General features: G+C 44.5%; 2 protein-coding genes and 1 long non-coding RNA gene across 12 annotated transcripts in view; 2 read left to right on the top strand and 1 right to left on the bottom strand.

Annotated features, from left to right (window-relative positions):
• Window positions 1-4,006, top strand: part of LOC140641633 (uncharacterized) — a 69,917-nt gene extending 65,911 nt beyond the window's left edge. For all 9 annotated transcript variants that reach the window (XR_012038216.1, XR_012038215.1, XR_012038210.1 and 6 more), the window contains 2 exons: window positions 2,890-3,434; window positions 3,937-4,006. This is a non-coding gene — a long non-coding RNA (uncharacterized lncRNA). The remainder of the gene's footprint in view (window positions 1-2,889; window positions 3,435-3,936) is intronic.
• PHF24 (PHD finger protein 24) overlaps window positions 1-15,797 on the bottom strand; it is a 170,538-nt gene that overhangs the window by 93,640 nt on the left and 61,101 nt on the right. Inside the window, exon 3 of one of the 2 annotated variants that reach the window (XM_072841777.1) lies at window positions 963-1,042. The exons of the other annotated variant lie outside the window; for it this stretch is intronic. The gene's annotated coding sequence lies outside the window, so the exon portion shown is untranslated. The remainder of the gene's footprint in view (window positions 1-962; window positions 1,043-15,797) is intronic. 2 annotated transcript variants of the gene reach the window in all.
• On the top strand, window positions 5,471-15,633 carry LOC140641039 (protein SPATA31F3-like). Its single transcript, XM_072840335.1, has 4 exons — window positions 5,471-5,499; window positions 5,581-5,687; window positions 5,829-6,041; window positions 15,097-15,633. Exons 1-4 carry the CDS (start codon window positions 5,471-5,473, stop codon window positions 15,420-15,422), a joined length of 675 nt encoding a protein of 224 aa, XP_072696436.1. The 3' UTR covers window positions 15,423-15,633.

Genomic DNA, 15,797 nt, shown 5'->3' with positions numbered 1-15,797 from the left:
GGCAGGTGCTGCCCTCTAGTGTCTCTGGTTGCTTGCTACACTTAATGCACACTGTAACCTGCTGCTTGAACACTGGTGGTTTGGGGCCTGACACTAACAGGGTGTTTCCTGTCCAACTCCCTGCAAATTTTAACTATTAGGCATTGATAAAACCACTCGTATAAAAATATTGCTGCTGAATAGTGTGCTTCTCTGTCCCCAGCACCTTGGCTCATCTAAGATGTTCAGTAATATTTTCTGATACTGAGACACAGCACAGCTCCCTCCCCCTGCTCTTGTGCTCTTCTCTCTCTCTCTCTCTCTCTCTCTCTCTCTCTCTCTAAAATAAATAAAAAATTTTAAAAAATACATGAAGCAGATTCTGGCTTTGAGAAATTTTCTAGAAATGAATGAATATGAATTTATAGTTGAATACCCCTCCAGAGTCCATAGAGGCTTTTCAGGTACTTCGTCTTCCTTGTGTACTCTTCAGTATAAACCGTGAAGCAGGAGGGGCAAATATGAAGATCCATGCCTGTATTGTTGATGTGTTCATTACATGAATGCACCTTTGTTTGGAAATACACTGGTTCCCCTGTCCTAACCACTCAAGCACCTTTTGTCAATGAGTACCAAACCAGTAAATAAACCTGTACTAAAGACCTACTCTGCAAAAACACATAAGATTATCTTTGGCTCTAACTCCTGAGTCTGGAGACAGAGGAACAAGGGTGAGTGAGATGCTGCAGAGGAGTTGGCAGCAGATGGTTTTAATGGCTTAGTAGGATGGCAGTGGCTGTGGGTTATCTGTAGGGTAAAGAGTGCACTGGTTGGAGCAGGTGCAAAGTTTGCACAATCTGATGGTATTCTTGTGGGCAGGAGGTTAGACTAATGGGAGACTGAGAACTGTTTCAGCAGAGAAAAGGCAGCAGCAGCTGCAGAAAGCAGAGCTGGTTGGGGAAGAGATACAATATTCTGTTTACCTTCTCTTCATCCCATTGGTGAGGGAGGGAGTGTCCCTGGGTTCTGGAAGTGACTGAACTCATGACACCCGACACTGCACCTATGAGATTGACAGTGGTTTTATTAATCATATATAGTCACAGCCAAGAGACGGAGGATACCAAACACCATGCTGGGCCACATTAGGTCATATTAATGGAAGACAGAACCATTGCAGTGGCAAAGAAAGAAGCTGCAGGAAGCAGGAGCCAGTTGGGTAGGAATAATAAAAGTTAAAGATTCAAGCTACACTGTAGGTATCTCAACCTGCTACTAAAAAGCTGATGTAAGCTGTTCGTCAGTTTGACATTCAATGCTCTTTAGTTGAAAAAGTCTTTTCATATTTGTAGTGTGGAATTTGCAAGTTCAGGAAAGATGTTAAAATGGCTCAAATTCATCCCATCATCAGGTGTGACTCCTCTTAAATTATCTTAAACGTAAGGATGTATTTTGGTTTGGTTTTGTTCTATATAAAAAGGACACTTTAGAAAAACATTCATCTATATTTTTATTAAAACATTTCAGAGTATTCTTCCTTAAAGTTAATAAAAAAAAGGTCTCATACTAATTATTAGTAATGGGGTTTTTTGCCTTTTGTTTCTTAAATTGTGGTCTATATACTTAACATTTTAACTATTTTTTAAAAGATTTTATTTATTAATTAGAGACACACACACACAGAGAGGCAGAGACACAAGCAGAGGGAGAAGCAGGCTCTATGCAGGGAGCCCGATATGGGACTCGATCACAGCACCCCAGGATCATGCCCTGGGCCGAAGGCAGGTGCTAAACCGCTGAACCACACAGGGATCCCCCCATTTTAATTATTTTTAAGTGTATCGTTGTGCAGTCTTTTCCACTATGCATTTTCAGATTTTTTTTCATATCCCAAACAGAAACTCTCTACCCAGTGAATAATAACTCCTTAATTCCCTCTCCCTCAACCACTAATAAGGTTGATTCTTGATTCATATTAATTAATCTTTGTAACTAGGACTTTTAAAAAGATTTTATTTATTTATATGTTCATGAGAGACACACACAGAAAGGCAGGGACATAGGCAGAGGGAGAAGCGGGTTCCTCACAGGGAGCCCGATGTGGGACTCAATCTAGAACTCCAGGATCACGCCATGAGCCAAAGGCAGACGCTCAACCACTGAGTCACCCAGGCATCCTTGTAACTAGGTTTTTAAGTATCTTCAGAGCAGGCAGGTAACACAACTCAATGTCCTTGTGCCTTTGATATTGCCCACTTTAGTGATGAACGCAGATTGAGTGCTCACCACACCTGTTTGTTGGTGGACTGGATGCTGAAGGAGGGACCAAATAGCACTTTCAGAGATTTTGAGCTGAAGAATTTTGGAGGTGTGGGACCACTATCATCAGGGCAAGAACTTAAGGAAATTCAGAAGTCCTAGGTCATTGGAGGCATCTCACAATGTTGACATGGGCCATGAAATTAACATTAATATGTGATTCAGTGGACATAGATGTGGTGGGTAACTGAGGTTGAAAAAGAAAAAGCTTGCCCTGGGATGCCTGGGTGGCTCAGTGGCTGAGCATCTGCCTTTGACTCAGCATGATCCTGGGGTCTGGGGTCCCAGGTCTCAGGATCACACCCTGGGCTGAAGGCAGCACTAAGCCACTGAGCCACCCAGGCTGCCCCAGAAAGTTATTTTAAAAGACAGCAGCTGTATCCTTTCCTTGACATGTCAGACATGACCCTCTTCTTGAACCTCTTAATACTGACCACCAATTGCTTGTGACATCAAAATCCTCACTTTCTAACACTTAACAAGATAATGCATGTCCTAGCCTCTTGTTTGTGTTTTAGGTTATCTTCCCAATATAGGTGATGTAATGTAGTTCATGGAGTTCCTCTGACCTAACCATTCTCTCTCTTATAGGGCATGCAGTGTACATAAAGACTAACGTATCTAAGGAGAGATGCTAGACTGTTGTCTAAAGGAGAGAGCTAAGCCATCACGTTATAGGGAACAGAGCATGAAAGAGTATATGCTGCCATGACCTTGGCACCTCTAGGGCCCAGGCTCTGCAACTCGTACAGACAATCAGACATCCTCATCTGAACACTGAATCACATGAGCTTCTCCTAGACAAATAAAGGCCTCTGATGCTCTGCATGCCTTTGGAAATAGGAGAGCTTTGTGATGTAGTCTGGTGATCTGGTTCCATCTCCTGTGAGGCAGAGATGACAGGGTCAAATTAGGTCCAAAACTAATTTGGAAGCATTAGGTTCCAAGTCCCTGAAAGCCTAGGAAGAGAGATGCCTAATGAGGTTTGGATTATGTTGAGCCCTACCTTTCTTCTGTGGGATGTTGGATATCCCTTACACATTTATGGCTCCATCACTATTATTGCATTAATTATTTGGCAAGTGAAAAAGAGCCACCAAGAATTAAGGTTGGGACCTAAAAGGAGCTGTTGCCGGGTAGGGAACACACAATGATCACGACTGAACTGATTAAGCCTCAAACAAGATTTTATTCCCTTACTTTCTCCTATTACCCTTACCCTTACTTTTTTTTTAATGGGGGTTTCTTCATGGATCTCAGAATAGCTCCAAATTTGGGTTCACTTCTGGTTTGGGAGACATTCAGGACCTTGGATAGCTAAAATCCCTTGGCTACTAGATCCCTTATCCTTTAATCTATTCCTCTTTTCTCCTGTCTCATTCTGATCTCCCACAGAACTTGTTCAGGGAATGGGGGTAGAGGTATGGTGTATAGGAGAGCCTCAAAATGAATTAGTAATAAGAAAGGGAAATGATGGGTGAAAATACAAAGACTAAGAAAAGAATGGTACGAGAGTATATAAAATTGGAATACAGAAAAGTTTGAGAAATATTTAACAATTTTGTCTCATTTTAGACAAAAAGTGAAAGGTGCCCTGGCTTAGAAAAACTTAGGTGCTCTAACTCATTTGTTTTCAAGTGTCACCGGAGAGTCAGACAAAGGGCTAAAGATAAAACATCAAGAGGTAAAGTCCTAATTAACCCTCAGACTCCCCTCTCTATGGGCAAGTTTCCCCTGATTCCTGTCCCTCTATGAGCCCTGTAGCCAGTAATCAGGTGCTCTAACCACTGAAGGCTCCAATTGCCTCAGTTGACAATTTCTCCCAGAACACTTTCTTGGGTGGAAAATCAGAGCCTGGGAGTGTTCCAAAATTCTCTACCTCCCCCATACCCTTGAGAATGAAGAATATAGATGGTGGACAGAAGCCCTTAGCTGTGTCATTTACTAGTTTTACCACCCTGTGGAAACGACTTCATCTCTCAGTCTGTGATCCACGAAATGGGCATCTCATGATCCTGCCTCACTCGCAGTGTGGTTGTATGATCAAATGAAATGAGGTCTAGGACAGCATGTTGTAGTGGGGTAAATTGTATGCATATGTGCCATAGAGCATTGATTGTTCAGCTTCTCAGCCTCCTCTTCCTCAAAGGCCTTTAGCTTCCTATAGGATGTCCCTGCATCCTCTCATTCTTTGTTAACACTCTGCTGGTTTTTCAGCTAGGAGATTTTGTCAGGAAGAAGCTGATAAGCCGTGGGAGCTGCTCTGTGTCATGAAAAGGTGATCACTTGCTCTTTGCATCCTCCAAATCCCCAGCCTGGCCTGGGACGATTTCTCTGGTTGGCCTGTGGCAGGGACCAGGAGAGGGAAAATGTCCCGGAGGGAGTCAGACAGTGGATGCTGAGCACTGGTTGAGAGAGTTGCCAGGGCAGAGGGGGATCAGGTGTCTCAGGACAGGGAGTCTCCCGATTTTGCTCTAGGCTAGGTTCACAGTGGTCCTGAAAGTCAGGATTTTGCTAGTATGTAATTCATTGAAGACTCTACATGAGTTTGCACTCAGCCACAAGACAAGTTATCCAGTCAAGAGAATAGATAAATGCATATATAAATAAATCACCATTGTCCTATTCCTGTTGCAACCATTCAAGGGCAGACCCATAAAACCTGCTGACATTACTTCCATGGTTTTGTCTTCAGGGAGGCCAATTCCTGGGACAGCCCTCAGAAAGGAGTCTGTCATCTTATCCTCTTCCTAAAATTTCTAAGGAAGGGAATTGGCTCTCAAGAGATACTATGTACAGGAACTGGGACACCCTATAGTCCCCACAATGCAGAGTTCCCACAAAGACCATATTTTCCACAGCTTAGAAATACTGAATGCCAGGCTGTGGCCTTCTTAGCTCCAGAAGAGACTGACCGCAGGTTCCCCCTGGTAATGTTCCTGGTGCTGCCCCTCAGCCAACCATTGGCTCCCCACCTCTGCCTGGTTCCCTTCTCCTGGTGTAGCTTCTCAACACAGACCAACAGTAAATGCACCCCACCTCCCAGTGTCTCTCATGGCCTGTGGTTCCATCATTGTCTGAGACCTTGCCTAACAAGCTCCAGCCCTCAGTCCAACCCAGCCCAACATAACTTGCCAATGGCATTTTCCTAGGAAGAAAAGGAGATGGGTAAATGCCCTGGGATTCCAGGACTAGGGGAAGGTGGGCCAAATCTCCAGGTCACACGCATTCAGAGAGGCAGGTGTCAGTCCATCAGTAACGGTTGCCGTCTTCCCTTCCTAGCCAGGGCTGGCTTCCTAAGGAGGGAAGTGTGCGGCGGCTCCTGTGTGCAGATCCTTCCTGCCCCATCTGCAATGCTGTGGCTCTGGAGATTCAGCAGTTGCTGTCAGGTGAGAAAACCCTGACCTCTCCCTCTTCATCGGGGCCATCGCAGGGCTCCTCTTGTCTCTCTTTGGAGCAGAGTCAGGGTTCCCTGCACTCCAAAGCTCTTTCACTTCCATCTGTAACCCCTACAAAGTCACAATTAACAGATCAGAAATGCTTAACACAGTCAGCTGCCCAGTCGACCAGTGTCAGCATCCAAGATATCCAAGGTGAATGCCTCCAGCGAAGGAAGGGATATCAAGTGCCAGATGTGTCCAGGGATACAGGAGCTCTGTCTTCTTCAAGTGAGGGGACTAGGACTCCTGTGAATCAGCAGGACAAGAGGAAGAGCTACCCTGTATGTGTGCTGGAGAAACAAGGTCAGCTGCCCTTGAATATCTGATTCTCTTTCTTTCCCTGATTTCAGAGCTCACAAAGCTAAAATACCCTGTTGCCTTGCATGTTCCTATTTCCCCAAAGTCCTGAGTCATCTTTAAGCACATGTATATAAATGAATGCAATTCTATACCTGAGGGAGCTCCCAAAATCTTTAGAAGAGTTCCTATGGCAGCTTATAACGCATAGGCCCAAATGTTTTCCAAGCCTGGAGAAAACAACCATTTCTTTCATCATAATGCCACTTGTAAGGCCTCTATTGAAAAATAGGCTATCTTCCTGACCTGGGATCATGAGAGTTGAACCAGTCTACCCAAACTTTCTGAGTTTTTTTTTTAATAAATTAATTTTTTATTGGTGTTCAATTACCAACATACAGAATAACACCCAGTGCTCATCCTGTCAAGTGTCCCCCTCAGTGCCCAGTCACCCACTCACCCCCACCCCCCGCCCTCCTCCCCTTCTACCACCCCTAGTTCGTTTCCCAGAGTTAGGAGTCTTTATGTTCTGTCTCCCTTTCTGATATTTCCTACACATTTCTTCTCCCTTTCCTTATATTTCCTTTCACTATTATTTATATTCCCCAAATGAATGAGAACATACACTGTTTATCCTTCTCTGATTGACTTACTTCACTCAGCATAATACCCTCCAGTTCCATCCACGTTGAAGCAAATGGTGGGTATTTGTCATTTTTAATGGCTGAGTAATATTCCATTGTATACATAAACCACATCTTCTTTATCCATTCATCTTTCGATGGACACCGAGGCTCCTTCCAGTTTGGCTATTGTGGACATAGCTGTTAGAAACATCGGGGTGCAGGTGTCCCGGCGTTTCATTGCATCTGAATCATTGGGGTAAATCCCCAACAGTGCAATTGCTGCGTCGTAGGGTAGGTCTATTTTTAACTCTTTGAGGAACCTCCACACAGTTTTCCAGAGTGGCTGCACCAGTTCACATTCCCACCAACAGTGCAAGAGGGTTCCCTTTTCTCCGCATCCTCTCCAACATTTGTAGTTTCCTGCCTTGTTAATTTTCCCCATTCTCACTGGTGTGAGGTGGTATCTCATTGTGGTTTTGATTTGTATTTCCCTGATGGCAAGTGATGCCGAGCATTTTCTCATGTGCATGTTGGCCATGTCTATGTCTTCCTCTGTGAGATTTCTGTTCATGTCTTTTGCCCATTTCATGATTGGATTGTTTGTTTCTTTGGTGTTGAGTTTAGGAAGTTCTTTATACATCTTGGAAACTAGCCCTTTATCTGATACGTCATTTGCAAATATCTTCTCCCATTCTGTAGGTTGTTTTTGAGTTTTGTTGACTGTATCCTTTGCTGTGCAAAAGCTTCTTATCTTGATGAAGTCCCAATAGTTCACTTTTGCTTTTGTTTCTTTTGCCTTAGTGGATGTATCTTGCAAGAAGTTACTGTGGCCAAGTTCAAAAAGGGTGTTGCCTGTGTTCTCCTCTAGGATTTTGATGGAATCTTGTCTCACATTTAGATCTTTCATCCATTTTGAGTTTATCTTTGTGTATGGTGCAAGAGAGTGGTCTAGTTTCATTATTCTGCATGTGTGTGTCCAATTTTCCCAGCACCATTTATTGAAGAGACTTTCTTCTCTTTAAAAAAGAAAACCATATGCCCCGACCTATGGTTTTCTTTTTTAAAATTCCCCTGGCTATTTGGGGTCTTTTCTGATTCCACACAAATCTTAAAATAATTTGTTCTAACTCTCTGAAAAAGTCCATGGTATTTTGACAGGGATTGCAGTAAACGTGTAAATTGCCCTGGGTAACGTTGACATTTTCACAATATTAATTCTGCCAATCCATGAGCATGGAATATTTTTCTATCTCTTTGTGTCTTCCTCAATTTCTTTCAGAAGTGTTCTATAGTTTTTAGGGTATAGATCCTTTACCTCTTTGGTTAGGTTTATTCCTAGGTATCTTATGCTTTTGGGTGCAATTGTAAATGGGATTGACTCCTTAATTTCTCTTTCTTCAGTCACATTGTTAATGTATAGAAATGCCATTGATTTCTGGGCATTGATTTTGTATCCTGCCACGCTACCAAATTGCTGTATGAGTTCTAGCAATCTTGGGGTGGAGGCTTTTGGGTTTTCTATGTAGAGTATCATGTCATCGGCGAAGAGGGAGAGTTTGACTTCTTTACCAATTTGAATGCCTTTAATGTCTTTTTGTTGTCTGATTGCTGAGGCTAGGACTTCCAATACTATGTTGAATAGCAGTGGTGAGAGTGGACATCCCTGTCTTGTTCCTGATCTTGGGGAAAGGCTCCCAGTGCTTCCCCATTGAGAATGATATTTGCTGTGGGCTTTTTGTAGATGGCTTTTAAGATGTCGAGGAAAAGTTCCCTCTATTCCTACACTCTGAAGAGTTTTGATGAGGTATGGATGCTGTATTTTGTCAAATGCTTTCTCTGCATCTATTGAGAGGATCATGTGGTTCTTGGTTTTTCTCTTGCTGATATGATGAATCACACTGATTGTTTTACGAGTGTTGAACCAGCCTTGTGTCCCGGGGATAAATCCTACTTGGTCATGGTGAATAATTTTCTTAATGTGTTGTTGGATCCTATTGGCTAGTATCTTGTTGAGAATTTTTGCATCCATGTTCATCAGGGATATTGGTCTGTAATTCTCCTTTTTGGTGCGGTCTTTGTCTGGTTTTGGAATTAAGGTGATGCTGGCCTCGTGGAACGAATTTGGAAGTACTCTATCTCTTTCTATCTTTCCAAACAGCTTTAGTAGAATAGGTATGGTTTCTTTAAACGTTTGATAGAATTCCCCTGGGAAGCCATCTGGCCCTGGACTTTTGGTCTTGGGAGGTTTTTGATGACTGCTTCAATTTCCTCCCTGGCTATTGGCCTGTTCAGGTTTTCTATTTCTTCCTGTTCCAGTTTTGGTAGTTTGTGGCTTTCCAGGAATGTGTCCATTTCTTCTAGATTGCCTAATTTATTGGCGTATAGCTGTTCATAATATGTTTTTAAAATCGTTTGTATTTCCTTGGTGTTGGTAGTGATCTCTCCTTTCTCATTCATGATTTTATTGAGTCTTCTCTCTCTTCTTTTTAATAAGGCTGGCTAATTGTTTATGTATCTTATTAATTCTTTCAAAGAACCAACTCCTGGTAGTGTTGATCTGTTCCACAGTTCTTCTGGTCTCGATTTCGTTGAGTTCTGCTCGAATCTTTATTAACTCTCTTCTTCTGCTGGGTGTAGGATCTATCTCCTGTTTTTTCTCTAGCTCCTTTAAGTGTAAGGTTAGCTTTTGTATTTGAGTTCTTTCCAGTTTTTGAATGGATGCTTGTATTGCGATGTATTTCCTCCTTAGGACTGTTTTTGCTGCATCCCAAAGATTTTGAACGGTTGTATCTTCATTCTCATTAGTTTCCATGAATCTTTTTAATTCTTCCTTAATTTCCTGGTTGACCCTTTCATCTTTTAGCAGGATGGTCCTTAACCTCCATGTGTTTGAGGTCCTATCAAACTTCTTGTTGTGATTTAGTTCTAATTTCAAGGCATTATGGTCTGAGAATATGCAGGGGACGATCCCAATCTTTTGGTATTGGTTCAGACCCGATTTGTGACCCAGTATGTGGTCTATTCTGGAGAAAGTTCCATGTGCACTTGAGAAGAATGTGTATTCAGTTGAGTTTGGATATAAAGTTCCGTAGATATCTGTGAAATCCACCTGGTCCAGTGTATCATTTAAAGCTCTCGTTTCTTTGGAGATGTTGTGCTTAGAAGACCTATCTAGTATAGAAAGAGCTAGATTGAAGACACCAAGTATAAGTGTATTATTATCTAAGTATTTCTTCACTTTGTTTATTAATTGGTTTAAATATTTGGGAGCTCCCACATTCGGAGCATATATATTGAGGATTGCTAAGTCCTCTTGTTGGATAGATCCTTTAAGTATGAGATAGTGTCCCTCTTCATCTCTCACTACAGTCTTCGGGGTAAACTTTAGTTTATCTGATATAAGGATGGCTACCCCTGCTTTCTTTTGAGGACCATTTGAATGGTAAATGGTTCTCCAACCTTTTATTTTCAGGCTGCAGGTGTCCTTCTATCTAAAATGAGTCTCTTGTAGACAGCAAATAGATGGGTCCTGCTTTTTTTTATCCAGTCTGAAACCCTGCGCCTTTTGATGGGGTCATTAAGCCTGTTCACTTTCAGAGTTACTATTGAAAGATATGAGTTTAGTGTCATCATAATATCTATTCAGTCCCTGTTTTTGTGGATTGTTCCACTGAACTTCTTCTTAAAGGGGAATTTTCAGAGTCCCCCTTAAAATTTCTTGCAGAGCTGGTTTGGAGGTCACATATTCTTTCAGTTCCTGCCTGTCTTGGAAGCTCTTTATCTCTCCTTCCATTTTGAATGAGAGCCTTGCTGGACAAAGTATTCTTGGCTGCATGTTCTTCTCATTTAGGACCTGAATATATCCTGCCAGCCTTTTCTGGCCTGCCAGGTCTCTGTGGAGAGGTCTGCTGTTACCCTAATACTCGTCCCCATAAAAGTCAGGGATTTCTTGTCTCTTGCTGCTTGAAGGATCTTCTCTTTATTTTTGGAATTTGCAAGCTTCACTATTAAATGTCGAGGTGTTGAACGGTTTTTATTGATTTTAGGGGTGATCTCTCTATTTCCTGGATCTGAATGCCTGTTTTCCTTCTCAGATTAGGAAAGTTTTCAGCTATGATTCGTTCAAATACATATTCTGGCCCTCTGTCCCTTTCGGCGCCCTCAGGAACCCCAATTAAACGTATGTTTTTCTTCCTCAGGCTGTCGTTTATTTCCCTTAATCTGTCTTCATGGTCTTTTAATTGTCTCTTTTTTCCTCAGTTTCCCTCTTTGCCATCAACTTGTCTTCTATGTCACTCACTCGTTCTTCCACCTCGTTAACCCTCGTCATTAGGACTTCTAGTTTGGATTGCATCTCATTCAATTGATTTTTAATTTCTGCCTAATTGGATCTAAATCTGCAGTCATGAAGTCTCTTGAGTCTTTTATCCTTTTTTCTAGAGCCACCAGTAGCTGTATAATTTGCTTCTGAATTGGCTTTCTGACATTGAATTGTAATCCAGATTTTGTAACTCTGTGGGAGAGAGGACTGTTTCTGATTCTTTCTTTTGAAGTGAGGTTTTCCTTCTAGTCATTTTGTTCAGTGCAGAGTGGCCAAAAACAAGTTGTATTGGGAAAAGGAGAAAGAGAGAGAGAGAGAAGGAAAGAAAAGAGAAAAAGAAAAAAAAAAAAGGAAGAAAAAAGGGAAAAAAGAGAAGAAAAAGAGAAAGAAAAGAAAGGTGAAAAAAGGGGTGGGGGAAGCAATCAGAAATCAAAAAGAAAAAAAACACACACACGGGGGAGTATCTTCTGATTCTGAATACTTTAAGTCCCTTGACTTCCCCTGGAACTTGTCCGTCTAGCTGGTCTTCTTGGGGAGGGGCCTGTTGTGCTGATTTTCAGGTGTTAGCACTTGGGGGAGCTGCTCTGCCCCCTGCCTGGTGCAGGGCTCAGTGGGGGGTTGTTTACCCCGTGAGGCCCCTGGAGGAACAACCCCAGTGGCTGTGGCAGCTCTGGAAACCTGGATTCAGCCCCCGCAGTAACTACGGAGCTTTCCGTCTGCAGGGCCTGGAGGCTCCGGGGCGGGGCCGCTGATCTTCTCAGCTCCGGGCAGGAGCGTCCTTGCTGTCCTGGGCCCTCCCGGCCTCTGCCTGTCCCGGGGGGAGGCCGGATCTTGGGCTGCGTCCCCGGCGCCCTGTGCTCCCGGTCTGCGCAGTTGGATTCGCGCTCCCGGCCGCGCAGCTTCCTCTCCGCGGAGCCTCTGCCTGAGCCCGGCCGAGCTGCTCCCGGAGCCGCGCAGCCCCCTCCTCACGGAGCCTCTTCCTCTGCCGGAGCCGCAGCCGCCGAGCTGCTCCCGGAGCTGCGCAGCCCCCTCCGCGGAGCCGCCGCCCGAGCCCCTCCAATCTGCTCCCGGGTCAATGTGTGTGCGCTGCAGCCCTTAGGGACCTCGGCGCACTCTCCTGCGCGCGCCACAGGTGTCTGTTAGTGTCCCAGGGAGCCCGAGGGCATCCCCGCCCTCCTGGGGTCCTGCTCCAACTCCCTGCGGGCGCCTTTCTGCCCGGGAAGGTTGGTGCAGCTCCTGCTTCTCCGGGACGGAGCTTTCCTGTCCTGGGGACACTCGACCCGGCCTCAGTCCGGCTCCTCGCGGGAGCCTTTGGTTCTTTATTTCTTTTTCCCCGTTTCCTACCTTGATAGAAGCACAAACTCTTCTCACTGTAGTGTTTCACCTGTTCTCTCTTTAAATCTCAGGCCGAATTCGTAGATTTTCAGGATGATTTGAAGGTTATCTAGGTAATTTGGTGGGGACAGGTGATTTGGGGACCTCCTCTTCCGCCATCTTGCCCCTCCTCCCAAACTTTCTGAGTTATAGAAAGATCCACTATGAACCCAGAGCAAATACCGCTGAAAGTAAATCGCAAACTTCATGACTCTGGCTCCACCCTCTACTACATTTTAGTTTCTTAGTGATCTCTATCCATTGGCCAGAAGATCCACTGAGGCCTCAGTGTGCTATCTATAGCAGAAAAATAGCTATGTTCCTACGGTTCCTATTTTCTGCACAGTGAGTCCTTGGTCTGCCAATAAAGATCTCTCCACAAAAGGGGAGCCCCAGTCCCTTTTTCTTCAATAATTGCTTTGTAATCTCTAAAATTTCCTCCACCAGGTTAGCCCCAGCTTTTTCCCACATTCCCAAATTTGGGTGTCTCCATCTGACTAACAACAAACCCATATCAATATCCCATTTTCTTCTCTGCCCAAGTGTGAAGCCTTAGAGTGGCACCAGCAGCAAAGGCAGCCACATCTTCATTGGAGCTTCTCAGCTGTTGCCCAGAAATCTCTGTAGAGGCAGAGAACCATATAAAATAAGCCCTGAGACATGTTTCTTCCTGTCCCCAGGGACCTGTTAAGAGCAACCCATTTCAGTCTTCAAGAGGGAGGTGGTATTTCCCTGGAACATACCCAGAGCTGCTAGAGTTCTACTTTCAGAAGCAGTTGATTTAGCAAGTTGATTAATTATTGTGAGAGCCTGCCCCAGAAGATACATCAGTCCAAAGAGTTGCACCTGTCCCCTGCTGACCAGCAGCCCATGCCCCAGAGCAGCACCCTGGCCAGTATGAGTATCCCCTAGCTTGCAGACCTAAAGGCCAGTGGGGATAGTGACCTGTCATGATTCATCATGGCAGCAGAGCTGGTCTATAGTTGCTTGCCCAGGCTAAGGCAATGTTGCAGAGCTACAGTGACTACAAGCATGGGAAGATATGCTAGGGCATTTGTTTCTGCCCACATTTGCAGCTGTTAGGACCGCAAATCATTAGGTCTGCAGCATTACAAGGGCCCTGACAGGAGTTTGGTTCCCTTGTGCCCAGAAAGTAAGTCCCTAGACATGGAGGTGGCTGTTAGCCCCTACATGGATCATAAAGCAACATCCTCAGTGTTGATAGGCCTTGATAGCTGTAACAGGCCTCACCTGATGCTGTCACTGATCATCTTGACCAGCACCTGCCTGGGTATCTTCTCAGGGAGCCACTGAGAAACTGGAGACGAATTTTGGCCTGTCAGGCTTGCCAGCTTTTTATTATGTGGCTTTCTCCAAGGCCATGGCCTCGGCAATCACTAGACAATCTGCAATCACAAAGATGTACCTGGGTCTTTTGGGGGCCCAGTAAAACCTATGGCTCAATATCATCTAAACACCAATGTAAAAGTCCTAGGCCAGACTTTCGATATGCCAGTGAGACTTGTGCAAACGGTGGGCAAGCATTTCAGACTGAAGTATAGGTGAAAGGAGATGGTGCCTCTAGAGAGCCAGACATCCTGCAGGCCACTCATCACTCAAGATACCTATCTTGGCCAAACTGAATTTTTACCTGAAAAAGAAATTCCTGGAGATACATTTGGGAAGTCTTATAAAGACAAAGGAGTCCAGGAACAAACTGTGGCTGTCTCAAGGACTATCTGTGCCTAGGACTCCTTCAAATCTAAACACCTGGGGAAAATATTGCTCCAGAATCTCCCCCATCCCACCAGATATCATCCCATGTGTTCTAGAATGCTCCACATTAGAGAATAGTTTGCAGGTAAACTGAGGCAGTGAGGAGAACAAAAAGCAAGCTAGTCCTTATGGTTCTTCCCACTGGGCCTCCAAGATCTCACAACCCCCTGGGGACACAACAGGGGCCCAGGTGCTTTGTATTAAGCTGCAGGCCAGTGTGTACAAGCTGAGCCTGGAGAAGCCCTGGATCCCTTAGCCCCTGCAAAGGTAAGGACAACTCCCTGCCCCAGCAGAGAAAATAGAGGACTCTGGGAAACTTAACGTAGCAGAGAATCATAGACAAGGGGGTGCAGGTTTGAGGCTGTCTCCAGCCAGAGAGAACATATACTCTGCTGTGGTTCAGGGGCCAGAAGGGACTTTTATAAATAGAACCCTCAGAGCCCTTGACTTCCCCAATGTCTCTAGGATCTTTCTCAAGTAGAATTTGAGCTAGGTTAGGATGGTTGCCTTGAGTGAGTTGGAACTAGCAAGGATCTGTCTGGATCTGCAGAGCCACCATTTCCATCCTCTCAGGTGACAAGATCCCTCGCAGCCCTTCACCAGTTTCTCCCTTACATTGAGTTCCTAGAGTATCCCCTAGATTCCTTGGGTCAAAATGCCAGATGAGAATGTTCTGTAAGGCTATTAAAACAATCTGAATGACCTCACCCAAACAAGGATTCCTCAGAATGCCAAAACTGGAGTCACCAGAGCTTAATGGGCCAGACCTTACATGACCAGCTTACTGGGCCGTTATTAACTGGGCCAAATTTTGTAAGTCCAGCATTTAAAGTGACCATGTTTTTGGGATCCAAAATTTACAGGGTCTGAATTCATAGAGTCACACTTTCTAGGGTCAAGAGCTGCAGGGTCTAGTAAAAGCAGCATTTCAGACTGAAGGATTCACAAGATCCCGTTCTTCCAGAAGCTGCAGAAGCTGGCTTGGGTAATAAGGTGAAGCACTTTCCACACTGGATTAACCCCGAAGTGAAAGGTCAAAGGCATAAAGAATCCATTCTCCTCTGTAAGGATGACATGCCCAAAACCATGACAAAAAATATTGAGAAGAGTTCACCCCTCACCAAACACCCTGTGAGAGGAGCCAAGATGGAGAATAAAACAAAGGAGGGCATGACTTTCTTTGATGCTCCTCAGTCTCTCGACAATGAACTCAATCACAATCCCTTCAGTCCAGATGCTCCTAGTTGCTGTGCCTTCCTCACAACAGCTCCAAGCACTGTCCTCAGCTGACTTGTGCCACCCAACCAGAAAATCCAACCTAGGTCTCAGCTCTCCCCTCAGCACAAGGTACTGGTCTACACAAAGAGAAAACGCAGTCCAGGAGAAAGGAGTTCATAGGTTCCTCTGCATCCCCATGAAAAAGGCTGTCATCATCATTTCCATTAATGTCCAGGTGAGGCAGGACCCTCTCCAAATATACTCTATGCCTCTGAGCAAAGAACCACCTGTTTGTGCCTCCTTATTTTCAAGGTTGTATGTGATGGAGAGAGTAGAGAAGGTAAATAATACTTCCCATATACTATAGGAGCTTAAATTCATATTTCAAATAGGTCAGCATTCCACACAATTCTCTCAGTCCTACCCTGGACTGTGGAGAGGAGCACT

Source organism: Canis lupus, chromosome 10 (assembly GCF_048164855.1).
Source record: "Canis lupus baileyi chromosome 10, mCanLup2.hap1, whole genome shotgun sequence".
Lineage (NCBI taxonomy): Eukaryota > Metazoa > Chordata > Mammalia > Carnivora > Canidae > Canis > Canis lupus.
Note: the sequence above shows the minus strand (reverse complement) of the source record. Positions and strands in the feature narration are given on the sequence as shown.

Bases quoted from the DNA above. Each gene is read 5' to 3' on its own strand.
- LOC140641039 (XM_072840335.1), top strand. From the start codon at position 5,471: ATGCCCTGGGATTCCAGGACTAGGGGAAG. The intron at 5,688-5,828 runs GTGAGAAAACCC...CACAATTAACAG, and splicing joins GATTCAGCAGTTGCTGTCAG to ATCAGAAATGCTTAACACAG. The intron at 6,042-15,096 runs GTCAGCTGCCCT...CCGTTCTTCCAG, and splicing joins ATGTGTGCTGGAGAAACAAG to AAGCTGCAGAAGCTGGCTTG.